Raw genomic sequence first — 21,290 nt, forward strand, 5'->3', positions numbered from 1 at the left:
AAATAAAACTCATGTCTGAAATCTTTAAATTACAAACTTCAGAAGCCTTTTTAACCCTCAAATACACTACAAGTTGATATGTTGCTGCTAGTGATAGACAACATTTAGAGACAGAATACAGAGAAGAGTTTACACAAAGTTTCCCTACAACATTATACACAACTAGGTAGAGTGAGCATAGAGCTATAAGAGAATGAACAGTGGATATACACATATACAGTACAGTTGCTAAACAGTTGATATAAAGTACAGTGGATATACAGTACAGTGACTATACAGTTTATATACAGTACAGTGGCTATATAGTTGATATACAGTACAGTGGCTATACAGTTGATATACAGTACAGTGGCTATACAGTTGATAAACAGTACAGTGGCTATACAGTTATTATACTATAGCACAAAAACATCCCGTGGCGTACTGCATTAGCATCGAATTGCCCCCACGATATGCAACTTTTCAGGGAAGTTAGGAACCGATATACACAGGCAGTTAGGAAAGCTAAGGCTAGCTTTTTCAAACAGAAATTTGCATCCTGTAGCACAAACTCCAAAAAGTTCTGGGACACTGTAAAGTCCATGGAGAATAAGAGCACCTCCTCCCAGCTGCCCACTGCACTGAGGCTAGGAAACACTGTCACCACCGATAAATCCACTATAATTGATCATTTCAATTAGCATTTTTCTATGGCTGGCCATACTTTTCACCTGGCTACCGCTACCCCGGTCAATAGCCCTGCAACCCCCACAGCAACTTGCCCAAGCCTCCCCCATTTCTCCTTCACCCAAATCCAGATAGCTGATGTTCTTAAAGAACTGCAAAACCTGGACCCCTACAAATCAGCTGGGCTAGACAGTCTGGACCCTCTCTTTCTAAAATTATCTGACACAATTGTTGCAACCCCTATCACTAGCTTGTTCCACCTCTCTTTCGTATCGTCTGAGATCCCCAAAGATTGGAAAACTGCCGCGGTCATCCCGCTCTTCAAAGGGGGAGACACTCTAGACCCAAACTGTTACAGACCTATATCTATCCTACCCTGCCATTCTAAAGTCTTCGAAAGTCAAGTTAACAAACAGATCCCCGACCATTTCGAATCCCACCGTACCTTCTCCACTATGCAATATGGTTTCAGAGCTGGTCATGGGGGCACCTCAGCCACGCTCGATATCATAACCGCCATCAATAAAAGACAATACTGTGCAGCAGTATTCATCGACCTGGCCAAGGCTTTCGACTCGGTCAATCACCACATTCTTATTGGCAGACTTAACAGCCTTGGATTTTCAAATGACTGCCTCACCTGGTCACCAACTACTTTTTAGACAGAGTTCAGTGTGTCAAATTGGAAGAGCCTGTTGTCCGGACCTCTGGCAGTCTCTATGGGGATGTCACAGGGTTCAATTCTCGGGCCGACTCTTTTCTCTGTATACATCAATGATGTCACTCTTGCTGCTGGTGATTCTCTGATCCACCTCTATGCAGACAACACCATTCTGTATACTTCTGGCCCTTCATTGTACACTGTCTTAACTAACCTCCAGACAAGCTTCAATGCCATACAACTCTCCTTCAGGGGCCTCCAACTGCTCTTTCAATGCAAGTAAAACTAAATGCATGCTCTTCAACCGATATCTGCCGCACCTGCCCGCCCGTCTAGCATCACTACTCTGGAGGGTTCTGAAAATGTAGACAACTACAAATACCTAGGTATCTGCATCCTTCACTCATGCTGCCAAACATACCCTTGTAAAACTGACTCTCCTACCGATCCTTGACTTCGGCGATGTCATTTACAAAATAGCCTCCAACACTCTACTCAGCAAATTGGATGCAGTCTATCACAGTGCAATCCGTTTTGTCACCAAAGCCCCATATACTACCCACCACTGCGACCTGTACGCTCTTGTTGGTTGGCCCTCGCTTCATACTCATCGCCAAACCCACTGGCTCTAGGGCCTCTATAAGTCTTTGCTAGGTAAAGCCCCACCTTATCTCAGCTCACTGGTCACCATAGCAGCACCCACCTGTAGCACGCGCTCCAGCAGGTATATTTCACTGGTCACCCCCAAAGCCAATTCCTCCTTTGGCCGCCATTCCTTTCAGTTCTCTGCTGCCAATGACTGGAACGAATTGTGAAAATCACTGAAGCTGGAGACTCATATCTCCCTCACTAACATTAAGCATCAGCTGTCAGAGCAGCTTACAGATCATTGCACCTGTACATAGCCCATCTATAAATAGCCCACCCAACTACCTCATCCCCATATTGTTATTTATTGTTTTGCTCCTTTGCACCCCAGTATCTCTACTTGCACATTCATCTTCAGCACATCCATCACTCCAGTGTTATTTTCTAAATTGTAATTACTTTGCCACTTCGGCCTATTTATTGCCTTACGTCCCTAATCTTACCTTATTTGCACACACTATATATACATTTTTTCTATTGTGTTATTGACTGTATGTTTGTTAATTCCATGTGTAACTCTGTGTTGTTATTTGTGTCACACTGCTTTGCTTTATCTTGGCCAGGTCGCAGTTGTAAATGAGAACTTGTTCTCAACTAGCCTAAATAAAGGTTAAATAAAGGTGAAATAAGGTCCCACCAACCTCCTATGGTACAAACACAAACAGCAAAATATATAATAAAAATACAGTGGTAAGATCAGAAAATAAAATAAAAAAGTTCAGTCATGTTCTAATAGTCTGATGAAAACAGTTTAGGTTGATGATTTAACAGGCAGATAGAACTGGGATAGAAGCTGTTCTAGAACCTGTGGTCCAGAAACTGATTTAACAAGCAGATAGAACTGGGATAGAAGCTGTTCTAGAACCTGTGGTCCAGAAACTGATTTAACAGGCAGATAGAACTGGGATAGAAGCTGTTCTAGAACCTGTGGTCCAGAAACTGATTTAACAGGCAGATAGAGATGAGATAGAAGCTGTTCTAGAACCTGTGGTCCAGAAACTGATTTAACAGGCAGAGAGAGCTGAGATAGAAGCTGTTCTAGAACCTGTGGTCCTGAAACTGATTTAACAGGCAGATATAACTGGGATAGAAGCTGTTCTAGAACCTGTGATACAGAAACTGATTTAACAGACAGATAGAACTGGGATAGAAGCTGTTCTAGAACCTGTGATCCAGAAACTGATTTAACAGGCAGATAGAACTGGGATAGAAGCTGTTCTAGAACCTGTGATCCAGAAACTGATATAACAGGCAGATAGAACCTGTTCTAGAACCTGTGATCCAGAAACTGATATAACAGGCAGATAGAAATGGGATAGAAGCTGTTCTAGAACCTGTGGTCCAGAAACTGATTTAACAGGCAGATAGAACTGGGATAGAAGCTGTTCTAGAACCTGTGATCCAGAAACTGATTTAACAGGCAGATAGAACTGGGATAGAAGCTGTTCTAGAACCTGTGGTCCAGAAACTGATTTAACAGGCAGATAGAACTGGGATAGAAGCTGTTCTAGAACCTGTGGTCCAGAAACTGATTTAACAGGCAGATAGAACTGGGATAGAAGCTGTTCTAGAACCTGTGATCCAGAAACCGATTTAACAGGCAGATATAACTGGGATAGAAGCTGTTCTAGAACCTGTGGTGCAGAAACTGATTTAACAGGCAGATAGAACTGGGATAGAAGCTGTTCTAGAACCTGTGGTCCAGAAACTGATTTAACAGGCAGATAGAACTGGGATAGAAGCTGTTCTAGAACCTGTGGTCCAGAAACTGATTTAACAGGCAGATAGAACTGGGATAGAAGCTGTTCTAGAACCTGTGATCCAGAAACCGATTTAACAGGCAGATAGAACTGGGATAGAAGCTGTTCTAGAACCTGTGGTCCAGAAACTGATTTAACAGGCAGAAAGAACTGGGATAGAAGCTGTTCTAGAACCTGTGGTCCAGAAACTGATTTAACAGGCAGATAGAACTGGGATAGAAGCTGTTCTAGAACCTGTGGTCCAGAAACTGACTTAACAGGCAGATAGAACTGGGATAGAAGCTGTTCTAGAACCTGTGGTCCAGAAACTGATATAACAGGCAGATAGAACCTGTTCTAGAACCTGTGATCCAGAAACTGATATAACAGGCAGATAGAAATGGGATAGAAGCTGTTCTAGAACCTGTGGTCCAGAAACTGATTTAACAGGCAGATAGAACTGGGATAGAAGCTGTTCTAGAACCTGTGATCCAGAAACTGATTTAACAGGCAGATAGAACTGGGATAGAAGCTGTTCTAGAACCTGTGGTCCAGAAACTGATTTAACAGGCAGATAGAACTGGGATAGAAGCTGTTCTAGAACCTGTGGTCCAGAAACTGATTTAACAGGCAGATAGAACTGGGATAGAAGCTGTTCTAGAACCTGTGATCCAGAAACCGATTTAACAGGCAGATATAACTGGGATAGAAGCTGTTCTAGAACCTGTGGTGCAGAAACTGATTTAACAGGCAGATAGAACTGGGATAGAAGCTGTTCTAGAACCTGTGGTCCAGAAACTGATTTAACAGGCAGATAGAACTGGGATAGAAGCTGTTCTAGAACCTGTGGTCCAGAAACTGATTTAACAGGCAGATAGAACTGGGATAGAAGCTGTTCTAGAACCTGTGATCCAGAAACCGATTTAACAGGCAGATAGAACTGGGATAGAAGCTGTTCTAGAACCTGTGGTCCAGAAACTGATTTAACAGGCAGAAAGAACTGGGATAGAAGCTGTTCTAGAACCTGTGGTCCAGAAACTGATTTAACAGGCAGATAGAACTGGGATAGAAGCTGTTCTAGAACCTGTGGTCCAGAAACTGACTTAACAGGCAGATAGAACTGGGATAGAAGCTGTTCTAGAACCTGTGGTCCAGAAACTGCCTAGCAACAACTGGTCCTCACTAGACTGGTGTCCTGTATTTTTCAGGTTTTATTTTCTGTGTTTGTGGGGCCACTTAGTTCTGGAATGAGGTGTTTGTTTGTTCTCAATTCCATCAGAAATCTTGGTCCTCATTTGAAGGTCCTGTGTCAAGGTCTTATCAATTATAGGAAGATGTGTATGTGTGAGTGAGTGTCCAGTGTGTGTGTGTGTGTGTGTGTGTGTGTGTGTGTGTGTGTGTGTGCGTTAGTGTGTGTGTGTGTTCTGTGTGTGTGTTTTCCTGCGTGTGTGTGTCCAGTGTGTGTGTCCAGTGTATGTGTGTGCCATGTGTGTCCTCTGTGTGTGTCAAGTGTGTTTGTGAGTGTCTGTGTGTCCAGTGTGTGTGTGTTTCCAGTGTGTCTGTGTGTGTGAGTGAGTGTGTGTCCAGTGTGTGTGTGTGTGTGAGTGTCTGTGTGTCCAGTGTGTGTGTGTGTGTGTGTGTGTGTGTGTGTGTGTGTGTGTGTGTGTGTGTGTGTGTGTGTGTGTGTGTGTGTGTGTGTGTGAGTGTGTGTCATGTGTGTGTGTGTGTGTGAGTGTGTGTGTGTGTGTGTGTCCAGTGTGTGTGTGGGGTGTATCTGAACTGTTCTCTCAGGGTTCAGGATCACAGAAAGAGACAGACAGAGTTACCATGGTTATTATTTCCAGGAATAAACTGGCCCACGACACAGGGACACCGAGTCATAAACCATAAACCCTGGATAGAGGGGCTCAGTGAATGTGGAGGTGAATGTGTCCAGTGTGTGTGTGTGTGTCAGTGTCTCTGACACAGGGACACTGAGGAGTCATAAACCATAAACCCTGGATAGAGGGGCTCAGTGAATGTGGAGGTGAATGTGTACAGGTGGGTCAGTGTGTCAGAGGAGACTCTGTAGAAGGACAGAGTGCCGGCTGGCCAGTCCAGATACACTCCTACTCTGTGAGAGCTGGAGGAGGGGACGTCTATGGTAGTGGGTTTATTATTGTGCTTGGCAAAGTAACTGTTGTCAGGGCAGTTCAGACTCCAGGACTTGTCATTGTATCCAAGACCACAGTCATTACCCCCTCCTTCTTTCCTGTTGATTCCTTTATATGTCACTCCTATACCAACCTGTCTCCCACTCCACTCTACCTCCCAGTAACAGCGCCCAGTCAGACCCTCTTTACACAGCACCTGTGGCCAGTCCTCAAATCTCTCTGGGTGATCAGGATACGGCTGCTCCTCTGTCCTACGTGTCACCTTTCTGTTCTCCTCAGACAGAGAGAGGAGTCTGTTTACTGTGTTTGGGTCCAGTGTGAGATCACAGACATCTGATGGATGAAACCAGACACAATATTTGAAATCATCATCATTCACATTAGAATGTCAACTCACTTTTCACTAATTAATTTAATGTAGATGTTTCTAGGTATCAAAATGAGAAGTTAAGGTAACTTGAGACTTGTTGAATGATCATATGTTATACTGTATGGTAATATAAAACACACTGATTCCCATTAATTACACACACACACACACACACACACACACACACACACACACACACACACACACACACACACACACACACACACACACACACACACACACACACACACACACACACACACACACACACACACACACACACACACACACACACACACACACACACACCTGTGTGCATCATGAACACAAACACACATTTCTTATGTAACATGAACGCGCCACACACACACACACATTGTCAAATCAACTCTTTGTAAACGTTGGTGTCCCTGATTTCTGCTTCTGTAGAACTACAGCTGATATTTAATATGACCAAGTAAGTAATGATGGTGGTCTTTGACTTTGACTTAACTTGAATTAAGACTTATTCTTAGTCATATTCTTCACAGCAGTCAACACTCACATTTTCTAAGCCCAGGTTTCATTGTGTACTCTCCACCATGTTCCACACTGTAGCGGTAAGCAGAAGAACAGACAGTCATTGAGGGATACACATGAACTCACACACATGAACTCACACACACACACATGAACTCACACACTCACACACACACACACACACACACACACACACACACACACACACACACACACACACACACACACACACACACACACACACACACACACACACACACACACACACAGTCAGCATATACCTTTGTCCAAGTGTTTGTATGAATGTTTGTCTTAACTAGCCTGATAAGTCAAACATGTCTGATATGAACATGGACATAAACCCTCTACATACTTGAGTTTCTCCAGTCTGCAGTGTGGATCCTCCAGTCCAGCAGAGAGCAGTCTGACTCCTGTGTCTCCTGGGTGATTGTAGCTCAGGTCCAGCTCTCTCAGGTGTGAGGGGTTTGACCTCAGAACTGAGACCAGAGAAGCACAGCCTTCCTCTGTGACTAGACAGCGTGACAACCTGCAAACAGTATGTAATGTCACCTTTAATTTGAGGGTATTTTAATACATATCTGTTTCAAGTTTTGAAATGAAAGCACTTGATGTATCTAGTCCCCCTATTTGAAGAATTCATAAGTATTCTGACCAATTAACTTAAAGTGTATTGAAGTAGTCAAAAGTATAGTATTTGGTCCCATATTCTTTGAACACAATGACAACATCAAGCCTGTGACTGCCATGATTGAGAAAGATCATGAATGAATCTGGGATCCTCCTCAATTTTCACCTAAAATGACAGACCCAAATCTAACTGCCTGTAACTCAGGCCCTGAAGCAAGGATATGCATATTATTGATACCATTTGAAAGGAAACAATTTGTAGTTTGTGGAAATGTGAAAGGAATGTAGGAGAGAATATAACTCAATAGATCTGGAAAAAGATAATACAAAGAAAAGCCAACCAATCTTTTGTATTTTTTTTGTACCGTCTTTGAAATGCAAGAGAAAGGCCATAATGTATTATTCCAGCCCAGCTGCCATTTAGATATTGGCAACTAGATGGCAGCAGTGTATGTTCAAAGTTTAAGACTGATCCAATGAACCATTGCATTCCTGTTCCAAATGTTGTATCAAGACTGCCCAAATGTACCTAATTTGCCTAATTTGTTTGTTCATGTTCAAAACTGTGCATTCTCCTCAAACAAAAGCATGGTATTCTTTCACTGTAATAGCTACTGTAAATTGGACAATGCAGTCAGATTAACAAGATTTTAAGCTTTCTGCCAATATCAGATACGTCTATGTCCTGGGAAATGTTCTTGTTACTTAATAAAACCTCATGCTAATCGCATTAGCCTACGTTAGCTCAACCATCCTGTGATCCCAAAGCAGTTAAATGAGTGAGAGAGTTACAGAATCTACAACAAAACATACCAACCTCTCAAAATTAACCTCAAATAAAAGGTGACATTCTGTACTGTCACCTAATCAGAAACATTCTATCTCAAATCCAAAACGCTGGAGCATAGCACCAAATTTAAAACCGTAAGCTTCACTGTCCAAGCACATATGGTGTGGACTATGTGTGCCTGGTAAACACATGTGGATCTGGTGAACAGTTATCACTTGTTGACCAACTACAGGAATACTGACCTCAGAGTCTCCAGTTTACAGTGGGGATTCCCCAGTCCAGCAGAGAGCAGCTTCACTCCTGTATCCTTCAGGTCATTGTTACTCAGGTCCAGCTCTCTCAGGTGTGAGGGGTTTGACTTCAGAGCTGAGAGCAGAGAAGCACAGCCTTCCTCTGTGACTCCACAGCCTGACAGCCTGACAAAGAGATCATCATGATTTCACAAATAGACTGTTAATTTAATGTTATTTTAACACCTGTAGTGTAGAAGGACAATTTAACGAGTGGCAGATGGCAGATGCATTTAGTTTATTCTCCCAAACAACATATAGATTCATCTTCCGATATTTTAATACATATCTGTTTCACATTTTGAAATGAAAGCACTTTATGTATCTGGTACCCCCCATTTGAAGAAGTCATAAGTATTCTGACCAATTCACTCATAGTGTATTAAAGTCGTCAAAAGTTTAGTATTTGGTCTGATATTCCTTGAACACAATGACTACATCAAGCTTGTGACTCAAACTCGTTGGTTGCATTTGCAGTTTGTTTTGGGTTAAGTTTTGCCCAATATTAAATTGATGGATGATATCTGGAGTATTCTTCTTTGTAATTGAGTAGATAACATGTTTCTAATTACTACTAAATTAATCCTGATGATGCCATGATTAAGAAAAATCCTAAATCAATCATGAAAAATTATGAGTGAGAAAGTTACAGAGGCTACAACAAAACATGTTAACCTCTCACCATTACCAATAACAGAGGCTACAACAAAACATGCTAACCTCTCACCGTTACCAATAACAGAGACTACAACAAAACATGCTAACCTCTCACCATTACCAATAACAGAGGCTACAACAAAACATGCTAACCTCTCACCATTACCAATAACAGAGGCTACAACAAAACATGCTAATCTCTCACCATTACCAATAACAGAGACTACAACAAAACATGCTAACCTCTCACCATTACCAATAACAGAGACTACAACAAAACATGCTAACCTCTCACCATTACCAATATAGGAGACTACAACAAAACATGCTAACCTCTCACCATTACCAATAACAGAGGCTACAACAAAACATACTAACCTCTCACCATTACCAATAACAGAGGCTACAACAAAACATGCTAACCTCTCACCATTACCAATAACAGAGGCTACAACAAAACATGCTAACCTCTCACCATTACCAATAACAGAGGCTACAACAAAACATACTAACCTCTCACCATTACCAATAACAGAGGCTACAACAAAACATGCTAACCTCTCGCCATTACCAATAACAGAGGCTACAACAAAACATACTAACCTCTCACCATTACCAATAACAGAGGCTACAACAAAACATGCGAAACTCTCACCATTACCAATAACAGAGGCTACAACAAAACATGCGAAACTCTCACCATTACCAATAACAGAGGCTACAACAAAACATGCTAACCTCTCATCATTACCATTAACAGAGGCTACAACAAAACATGCTAACCTCTCACCATTACCAATAACAGAGGCTACAACAAAACATGCTAACCTCTCACCATTACCAATAACAGAGGCTACAACAAAACATGCTAACCTCTCACCATTACCAATAACAGAGGGGGTATGATCTTTGTGCCTCTGTAACTTTCTCATTCATCATTATTCACGATTCATTCATGATTATTCATAATCATGGTAGCATCCACATGAATGTAGAAGTGTTCAGAAACATCTTCTATTCTTACTGACAATACAAGTGAAGTGACTCCAAAATGACAGGACATTATTCACCATTCAGTTTCTATTAGGAAAAACATCCAAAACACAACCAAGACAAACTGCAAATGAATTCAACAAGTTTGTAGAATCACAAGATTGATGTAATCACTGCAGGCATGGAATTTGGGACAAAATACTAAACTTATAACTACTTAAATACAATATAAGTGAATATGTCCAAATAATGAAGACTTCTTCAAATGGTAGAACTACAGTGCCTTGCAGAGGTATTCATCCCCCTTGGTGTTGTTCCTATTTTGTTGCATTACAACCTGTAATGTAAATTAATTTTAATTTGGATTTCATGTAATGGACATACACACAATAGTAATATTGTTGAAGTGAATTGAAAAAAATTACTTGTTTCAAAAAAAGTATAAAAAATTCAAAAGGTAAAAGTAGTGAGTGCATATGTATTCACCCACTTTGCTATGAACACTTAGTGTATTAAAGTAGTTCAGAAACATATTATATTCTTACATATACATAAATACATAGATAAATAAAGTACTTTCATATCTAAACGGTAAAATATATATGTATGAATACCTTTAAATAAAAGGTGACATTCTGTACTGTCACCTAATATGAAACATTCTATCTGAAATCCCAAAATGCTGGAGCATAGCACCACATTTAAAAATGTAAGCTTTACTGTCCAAACACGTATGGTGTTGACTATGTGTGCCTGGTAAACACATGTGGATCTGGTGAACAGTTATCACTTGTTGACCAACTACAGGAATACTGACCTCAGAGTCTCCAGTTTACAGTGGGGATTCCCCAGTCCAGCAGAGAGCAGCTTCACTCCTGAATCCTTCAGGTCATTGTTACTCAGATCCAGCTCTCTCAGGTGTGAGGGGTTTGACTTCAGAGCTGAGACCAGAGAAGCACAGCCTTCCTCTTTGACTAGACAGCTTGATAACCTGCAAATAGTAGTACAATTATTTTAAAATCACACTGCTACTCTTTGGTGGTGAATTTTTCTTTTTTAAACGTGCCATATATATTCATAAATGGATGTATCATTATTAGAAATGACAAAATATCAAAGTACTTTTTGTAGAGAGAGAAATGTTTAGTACAAATATTTGAGTAGACTGACCAGACCAGTATAAAAAGCAGTATCAGTCAAAAGACAGATAGTGAGGTATCAGATTTAGATTGTATTGAGTATACAGTCCACACCATATCCATTTTGACAGTGAAGCTATCATTTTAAATGTGTCTCTGTACTCCAACATGTTGGATTTCAGATCAAATGTTTCATATGAGGTGACAGTATATAATGTCACCTTTTATTTGAGGGTATTTTAATACATATCTGTTTCACAATTAGAAATAAAAGCACTTTATGTATCTAGTCCCCCCATTTGAAGAAGTCATAAGTATTCTGACCAATTCACTTATAGTGTATTAAAGTAGTCAAAAGTTTAGTATTTGGTTGTAAACTCGTTGGTTGCATTTGCAGTTTGTTTTGGTTGTGTTTTGGGTTATGTTTTGCCCAATATTAAAATTCTGGATGATGACTGGAGTAATTTTCTTTATAAGTGAGTAGATACCATGTTTCTAGACACTGCTACTACCAATAACAGAGGCTACAACAAAACATACTAAACTCTCACCATTACCAATAACAGAGGCTACAACAAAACATGCTAACCTCTCACCATTACAAATAACAGAGGCTAAAACAAAACATGCTAATCTCTCACCATTACCAATAACAGAGACTACAACAAAACATGCTAACCTCTCACCCTTACCAATAACAGAGGCTACAAAAAACATGTTACCCTCTCACCATGACCAATAACAGAGGCTACAGCAAAACATGCTAACCCCTCACCATTAGCAATAACAGACACTACAACAAAACATACTAACCTCTCACCATTACCAATAACAGAGACTAAAACAAAACATGCTAACCTCTCAGCATTACCAATAACAGAGGCTACAACAAAACATGCTAACCTCTCACCATTACCAATAACAGAGGCTACAACAAAACATGCTAACCTCTCACCATTACCAATAACAGAGACTACAACAAAACATGCTAACCTTTCACCCTTACCAATAATAGAGACTACAACAAAACATGCTAACCTCTCACCATGACCAATAACAGAGGCTACAACAAAACATGCTAACCTCTCACCCTTACCAATAACAGAGACTACAACAAAACATGCTAACCCCTCACCATTACCAATAACAGAGGCTACAACAAAACATGCTAACCTCTCACCATTACCAATAACAGAGGCTACAACAAAACATGCTAACCTCTCACCATTACCAATAACAGAGCGGGTATGATCTTTGTGCCTCTAACTTTCTCATTCATCATCATTTACGATTCATTCATGATTATTCATAATCATGGTAGCATCCACATGAATGTAGAAGTGTTCAGAAACATCTTCTATTCTTACTAACAATACAAGTGAAGTTACTCCAAAATGACAGGACATTATTCACCATTCAGTTTCTATTAGGAAAAACATCATCCAAAATACAACCAAGAAAAAACTGCAAATGAATTCAACAAGTTTGTAGAATTATAAGCTTGATGTAATGACTGCAGGCAAATAATATGGGACCAAACACTAAACATTTGACTACTTTAATACAAAAGAAGTGAATTTGTACAAATAATTATGACTTTTTTAAATGGGAGAACAAGATACATGACGTGCTTTAATATCTAAAAGATAAAACAGATATGTTTGAATACCCTCAAATAAAAGGTGACATTCTGTACTGTCTGAAATCCAAAATGCTGGAGCATAGGACCAAATTTAAAACTGTAAGCTTCACTGTCCAAACACATATGTTGTGGACTGTGTGTTCCTGGTAAACACATGTGGATCTGGTGAACAGTTATCACTTGTTGACCAACTACAGGAATACTGACCTCAGAGTCTCCAGTTTACAGTGGGGATTCCCCAGTCCAGCAGAGAGCAGCTTCACTCCTGAATCCTTCAGGTCATTGTTACTCAGGTCTAGCTCTCTCAGGTGTGAGGGGTTTGACTTCAGAGCTGAGACCAGAGAAGCACAGCTTTCCTCTGTGACTCCACAGCCTGACAGCCTGACAAAGAGATCATCATGACTTCAAACACGTTGTTAATTTAACATCAAGAGTGTGGAAGGACAATGGCAGATGCATTTGGTTTATTCTCTCAAACAACATATAGATTCATCTTCCGTCTCCTAGAACTGTATGGTCATATTGTTATACTAATGTGAATATCAATGCATTTATTCAATATGTTTTTCAATATAATATTATATACATATTATAATACACATTTTTCTCTAAACTGGATATTGCTTCCTGATGATTAGTTCTTATATGTCATTTGATGTACTCACAGAACAGCTCTGGAAGCTTTGACCACTGGCAGCAGCCTCAGAAGACCTTCCTCTGATCTGGAGTATTTCTTCAGGTCAAACACATCCAGCTCCTTTTCTGAAGTCAGCAACACAAAGACCAGAGCTGACCACTGTGCAGGTGACAGTTTGTCTCTAGAGAGACTTCCTGTTCTCAGGAAGCTTTGGATCTCCTCCACTAGAGAATGGTCATTCAGTTCATTCAGACAGTGGAACAGATTGATGCTCCTCTCTGGAGAGGGATTCTCCTTGATCTTCTTCTTGATGTACTTGATTGTTTCTTCATGGCTCTGTGAGCTGCTTCTTGAATTTGTCAGTAGACCTTGTAAGTGCTTCTGATTGGACTCCATTGAGAGGCCCAGAAGGAAGCGGAGGAAAAGGTCCAAGTTTCCCGTCTCACTTTGTAAGGCTTTATCCACAGCACTCTTGTAGAAAGTAACTTCAGGCTCATCTTTTGTTTGCGGTTCGGCCATTAGATTCTCATTGTTGTTGATGAATGAGAGGAACACATATACAGCAGCCAGAAACTCCTGAATGCTCAGATGAACAAAGCAGTACACCTTGTCCTGGTACAGCACACATTCTTCTTTAAAGAGCTGTGTGCACAATCCTGAGTACACTGAGGCTTCATTGACATCAATACCAGCCTCTTTCAGGTCTTCTTCATAGAAAATCAAATTGCCATTCACCAGCTGTTGAAAAGCCAGTTTTCCTAGTGACAGAATGCTCTCTTCATTCCGGTGTGGACCTGTCTCTTCATTGTCAAGATACTTTTCGTTCTTCTGTTTGGTATGAAACACCACAAGGTGTGTGTACATCTCAGTCAGAGTCTTGGGCATCTCTTCTCTCTTCTGTTTCAGCATGGGTTCAAGGACTGTTGCAGAAATCCAACAGAAGACTGGAATGTGGCACATGATGTGGAGGCTCCTTGATGTCTTTATGTGTGAGATGATTCTGCTGGCCAGGTCCTCATCACTGAATCTCTTCCTGAAGTACTCCTCCTTCTGTGGGTCACTGAACCCTCGTACCTCTGTCACCTGGTCAACACACCCTGAAGGGATCTTATTGGCTGCTGCAGGTCGGGTAGTTATCCAGAGGAGAGCAGAGGGAAGCAGATTTCCCTTGATGAGATTTGTCAGCAGAACATCCACTGAGGTTGACGCTGTGACGTCACAACAGATCTTGTTCTTCTGGAAATCTAGGGGCAGTCGGCACTCATCCAGACCATCAAAGATGAACAGAACTTTGTACTTGTCGTAGTTGGAGATTCTTGATTGTTTGGTTTCCATTGAGAAGTGATTAAGAAGTTCAATCAAAGTGTGTCCATCCCCTTTCATCAAATTCAGCTCCCGGAAAGGGAATGAAAATACAAATTGGACATCCTGATTTGCTTTTCCTTCAGCCCAGTCCAGAATGAACTTCTGCACAGAGACTGTTTTTCCAATGCCAGCGACTCCCTTTGTCAGCACAGTTCTGATAAGTTTGTCTTGTCCAGTTAAGGTTTTGAAGATGTCGTTACATTTGATTGCAGTTTCTGGTCTTGCTTGTTTCCTGGTTGTTGTCTCAATCTGTCTCAGCTCATGTTCATTATTGACCTCTCCTGTTCCACCCTCTGTGATGTAGAGCTCTGTGTAGATGTTATTGAGAAGTGTTGGGTTTCCTTGTTTAGCGATCCCCTCAAATACACATTGAAACTTCTTCATTAGATTAGATTTGAGTTCACGTTGGCAAATCACAGCAGGATCATCTGAATCTAGAAATTACACAGAGGATATTAATATTACATCTGTTTTAATGCCTACAGTATTGTAAGACTGTTATAAAGTTTAAATTATAATAATTTATTCTCTTAACTGACTGTATAAATGTGTAAATGTTTTCATAATGCATTGCAGACTGGTGTGACTGATTACATTATTATTGGTATTATTGATGGTATTATTAATGTTGTCTCTCTCTCTAAATTAATCACCACAACACATCCCTGCTGCTACTTGATGAGGTCACTAGGTGTTGTGTTAAGGCTGCTACATTATCATTGAGTTACACAGCTACTTTAGCTGCACTTTAGCTACAGCTCTAAAATGTTATAAAACAGCATTCAACATGAGGCAGACAGCTCTTACATTTCTCCAGTGTGTCAGCAAGCTCCTTCTGGTTCATTTTCCTCAGGAAGTGCAGTGCGATCTTCAGAGCCCCCTCTCTGGCACTGCTCTCCTGCTTTTCATCTTCAGTATCCACCACTTCCTTATCCTGCTTCTGACTCTCAAAGCCTTCTGGGAGTTCTGGACTAAGAATCCTCTTGAACATCTTCAGCTCGTTCTTCACAAATGTCATAATATTCTCTTCAAGCAACTGAAATAAATCAAGTAAATAAGATAAACAAGAGATTAAATGCTTTCTCATCAACACATTAATGAATGATTGACAGATCAACTTTACTTGAGGTAAACAAAAACAAATGTACATAACAGGACCACGTACACTGAATATGGAGGCCAGGTCTGTTTGATGACTCTGGGAAGACTGACCACTGAGAATCTCTGACTCTGATCTCTCCTGTTGGTTTCTGTGGACAAAACATGAGATTACATCTCCTCATCCAGGGAGTACACACACACACACACACACACACACACACACACACACACACACACACACACACACACACACACACACACACACACACACACACACACACACACACACACACACACACACACACACACACACACACACAGTATGTTGTGTTTGTTTAATATTGTTTTAGGACTATGAAAATGGACAAAAGGATTAGCCTATGGATTATGAAAACAGCAAAAATAAATGGGAAAATGGGAGAGGAGAAATGACAAGAGACAGTATTGTTTAACTCACTGACCATGACCCATGAGTTCTTCTTACCTTTGTTCAGTAAAAAAGTCTCCGTCTCTAAACTGTATAGGTAGATTCATAGACTTGTCACTCTTCATGGACACACAGCTGGGTACAGGGGAGGCTGGTCTCTCCTGCTTGATTGGGCTTCAACACAACAGAGACAAACATTACATCTCTCATCTACTCTGAGCTCAGATGGGAAACATAAAATGAGTTTCATTCCAAAACGCTATATATCCATTTTCAGAAATGTTCGTAAATTAGCTTTTATTGTTTAAATAAATTATGAAAGAGATTGGTGTTTTTCTTCACGAGCTATTCAGACATGTGATTGTTCAATGACAGACATGTATTTGTTTAAAATCACTTGATGTTTTCATTTCATGCTATATATCTGCCTCACTCTCAGAGAAATTAGTAGTACTGCTAGGTTTTACACAGTAATAATATATATCTGCCTCACTCTCAGAGAAATCATTCCATCATTTCATTCCAAAACGCTATGTATCCATTTTCATAAATGTTCATAAATGAGCTGTTATGGTTTAGTGAAGTTATGAAAGAGATTGGTGTGTTTTTTCACTATCTAATCATGGCATGGGGTTGTTCAATGACAGAAATGTATTTGTTTAAAATCTATCACTTGATGGTTTCATTTCAGAAATTGCCTCACTCTCATAGAAATAAAATCTGGACTGGACAAATAACTACATGTTAATACATATACAGTACCAGTCAAATGGAACAAATAACTACATGTTAATACATATACAGTACCAGTCAAATGGAACAAATAACTACATGTTAATACATATACAGTACCAGTCAAATGGAACAAATAACTACATGTTAATACATATACAGTACCAGTCAAATGGAACAAATAACTACATGTTAATACATATACAGTACCAGTCAAATGGAACAAATAACTACATGTTTAATACATATACAGTATCAGTCAAATGGAACAAATAACTACATGTTTAATACATATACAGTACCAGTCAAATGGAACAAATAACTACATGTTAATACATATACAGTACCAGTCAAATGGAACAAATAACTACATGTTAATACATATACAGTACCTGTCAAATGGAACAAATAACTACATGTTAATACACATACAGTACAGTACCAGTCAAATGGAACAAATAACTACATGTTAATACATATACAGTACCAGTCAAATGGAACAAATAACTACATGTTATTACATATACAGTACCAGTCAAATGGAACAAATAACTACATGTTAATACATATACAGTACCAGTCAAATGGAACAAATAACTACATGTTAATACACATACAGTACCAGTCAAATGGAACACATAACTACATGTTAATACACATACAGTACCAGTCAAATGGAACAAATAACTACATGTTAATACATATACAGTACCAGTCAAATGGAACAAATAACTACATGTTAATACATATACAGTACCAGTCAAATGGAACAAATAACTACATGTTAATACACATACAGTACCAGTCAAATGGAACAAATAACTACATGTTAATACACATACAGTACCAGTCAAATGGAACAAATAACTACATGTTAATACATATACAGTACAGTACCAGTCAAATGGAACAAATAACTACATGTTAATACATATACAGTACCAGTCAAATGGAACAAATAACTACATGTTAATACATATACAGTACCAGTCAAATGGAACAAATAACTACATGTTAATACATATACAGTACCAGTCAAATGGAACAAATAACTACATGTTAATACATATACAGTACCAGTCAAATGGAACAAATAACTACATGTTAATACATATACAGTACCAGTCAAATGGAACAAATAACTACATGTTATTACATATACAGTACCAGTCAAATGGAACAAATAACTACATGTTATTACATATACAGTACAGTACCAGTCAAATGGAACAAATAACTACATGTTATTACATATACAGTACCTGTCAAATGGAACAAATAACTACATGTTATTACATATACAGTACCAGTCAAATGGAACAAATAACTACATGTTATTACATATACAGTACAGTACCAGTCAACTGGAACAAATAACTACATGTTTAATACATATACAGTACCAGTCAACTGGAACAAATAACTACATGTTAATACACATACAGTACCAGTCAAATGGAACAAATAACTACATGTTAATACATATACAGTACAGTACCAGTCAAATGGAACAAATAACTACATGTTAATACATATACAGTATCAGTCAAATGGAACAAATAACTACATGTTAATACATATACAGTACCAGTCAAATGGAACAAATAACTACATGTTAATACATATACAGTACCAGTCAAATGGAACAAATAACTACATGTTATTACATATACAGTACCAGTCAAATGGAACAAATAACTACATGTTATTACATATACAGTACCAGTCAAATGGAACAAATAACTACATGTTATTACATATACAGTACCAGTCAAATGGAACAAATAACTACATGTTATTACATATACAGTACCAGTCAAATGGAACAAATAACTACATGTTAATACACATACAGTACCTGTCAAATGGAACAAATAACTACATGTTATTACATATACAGTACCAGTCAAATGGAACAAATAACTACATGTTATTACATATACAGTACCAGTCAAATGGAACAAATAACTACATGTTATTACATATACAGTACCAGTCAAATGGAACAAATAACTACATGTTAATACATATACAGTACCAGTCAAATGGAACAAATAACTACATGTTATTACATATACAGTACCAGTCAAATGGAACAAATAACTACATGTTATTACATATACAGTACCAGTCAAATGGAACAAATAACTACATGTTAATACACATACAGTACCTGTCAAATGGAACAAATAACTACATGTTAATACATATACAGTACCAGTCAAATGGAACAAATAACTACATATTTAATACATATACAGTACCAGTCAACTGGAACAAATAACTACATGTTAATACACATACAGTACAGTATCAGTCAAATGGAACAATTAACTACATGTTATTACATATACAGTACCAGTCAAATGGAACAAATAACTACACGTTAATACATATACAGTACCAGTCAAATGGAACAAATAACTACATATTTAATACATATACTGTACCTGTCAAATGGAACAAATAACTACATGTTAATACACATACAGTACAGTACCTGTCAAATGGAACAAATAACTTCATGTTATTACATATACAGTACCAGTCAAATGGAACAAATAACTACATATTTAATACATATACAGTACCTGTCAAATGGAACAAATAACTACATGTTAATACACATACAGTACAGTACCTGTCAAATGGAACAAATAACTACATGCTAATACATATACAGTACCAGTCAAATGGAACAAATAACTACATATTTAATACATATACAGTACCTGTCAAATGGAACAAATAACTACATGTTAATACACATACAGTACAGTACCAGTCAAATGGAACAAATAACTACATGTTAATACATATACAGTACCTGTCAAATGGAACAAATAACTACATGTTATTACATATACAGTACCAGTCAAATGGAACAAATAACTACATATTTAATACATATACAGTACCTGTCAAATGGAACAAATAACTACATGTTAATACACATACAGTACAGTACCAGTCAAATGGAACAAATAACTACATGCTAATACATATACAGTACCTGTCAAATGGAACAAATAACTACATGTTAATACATATACAGTACCAGTCAAATGGAACAAATAACTACATGTTAATACATATACAGTACCAGTCAAATGGAACAAATAACTACATGCTAATACATATACAGTACCTGTCAAATGGAACAAATAACTACATGTTAATACATATACAGTACCAGTCAAATGGAACAAATAACTACATGTTAATACATATACAGTACCAGTCAAATGGAACAAATAACTACATGTTATTACATATACAGTACCAGTCAAATGGAACAAATAACTACATGTTAATACATATACAGTACAGTACCAGTCAAAGCAACACAGTCTCACATTCAATTCGCGCATATATGTACAAAATGTATTTCAGCAGATTTTGTGCGTTTTTGTGCATTTTTGGGCTGGTTTGGGCTGGTTAAATTCGTTTGAAAATACACGAATTTCTGTGCTACTTAATTCGTGCGAAAAGACACGAATTTAACCAGTAGGCGACACAAGCCTTTGCAACAACCATATAGACGCGATAATTTATATTTCATTTTTGTTCTTCTTAATGGCTAATTCAACGTCATGAATATACAGAAATGTTGTCTTTGTTTAACCATGTTTTAAAATGTGTCGTTGTATGCCTATATGTACTGTTTTAGACTTGCTGAACAGACTTTTTGAGAAAAGACGCACATTTACCTGCGACTTAATTCGTGGGAAATATTGTTTTATTAATGCCAATGCTGTTTTCTGTGCTTGATTTCGCTTAATACTTTGGATACTGGTGCACTTGTAATCAGAACGCCTTTTTGTCATGTAGGCAACCATACACGATTTTCTTCATAACCCATTTCATATTTCGTGGAGCCTAAATTACACCATTTTCTTCATAATGCATGTATTACATGTTAATGTAAAATAATGAATTATGTTGGCTTACACTTATGGCCTTTCCAAGGCCTTTCCATACCTTAAGGGAACATTTTAGCACTCGCCATATGGTTAGTGAGAAACGCCACATTGCAAATGTAAGGTCCCTTACTAGACGTCCTGCAACGTTTCTAAAATTCGCGGACGGCGTCGGGCCGTGCGCGGGGGAGAG

At 38.6% G+C, this 21,290-nt stretch overlaps 1 protein-coding gene across 4 annotated transcripts in view; it reads right to left on the reverse strand.

Moving 5' to 3' along the window:
* The window catches only part of LOC139565273 (NACHT, LRR and PYD domains-containing protein 12-like), a 49,972-nt gene that overhangs the window by 14,892 nt on the left and 13,790 nt on the right, over window positions 1-21,290 (reverse strand). Inside the window, exons 3-12 of one of the 4 annotated variants that reach the window (XM_071385466.1) lie at window positions 16,503-16,619; window positions 16,083-16,167; window positions 15,725-15,953; window positions 13,581-15,351; window positions 13,123-13,296; window positions 10,952-11,125; window positions 8,437-8,610; window positions 7,130-7,303; window positions 6,782-6,828; window positions 24-6,200 (exon numbers count right to left, since the gene is read on the reverse strand). In XM_071385466.1, coding sequence (XP_071241567.1) covers window positions 5,665-6,200; window positions 6,782-6,828; window positions 7,130-7,303; window positions 8,437-8,610; window positions 10,952-11,125; window positions 13,123-13,296; window positions 13,581-15,351; window positions 15,725-15,953; window positions 16,083-16,167; window positions 16,503-16,619 — 3,481 coding nt within the window. In that variant the 3' untranslated portion in view covers window positions 24-5,664. Of the gene's footprint in view, window positions 1-23; window positions 6,201-6,781; window positions 6,829-7,129; window positions 7,304-8,436; window positions 8,611-10,951; window positions 11,126-13,122; window positions 13,297-13,580; window positions 15,352-15,724; window positions 15,954-16,082; window positions 16,168-16,502; window positions 16,620-21,290 lie in introns of those variants that run through there. The other 3 variants (XR_011672883.1, XM_071385467.1, XM_071385468.1) reach the window with 3 other exon arrangements.

This window comes from Salvelinus alpinus, chromosome 36 (assembly GCF_045679555.1).
Source record: "Salvelinus alpinus chromosome 36, SLU_Salpinus.1, whole genome shotgun sequence".
Lineage (NCBI taxonomy): Eukaryota > Metazoa > Chordata > Actinopteri > Salmoniformes > Salmonidae > Salvelinus > Salvelinus alpinus.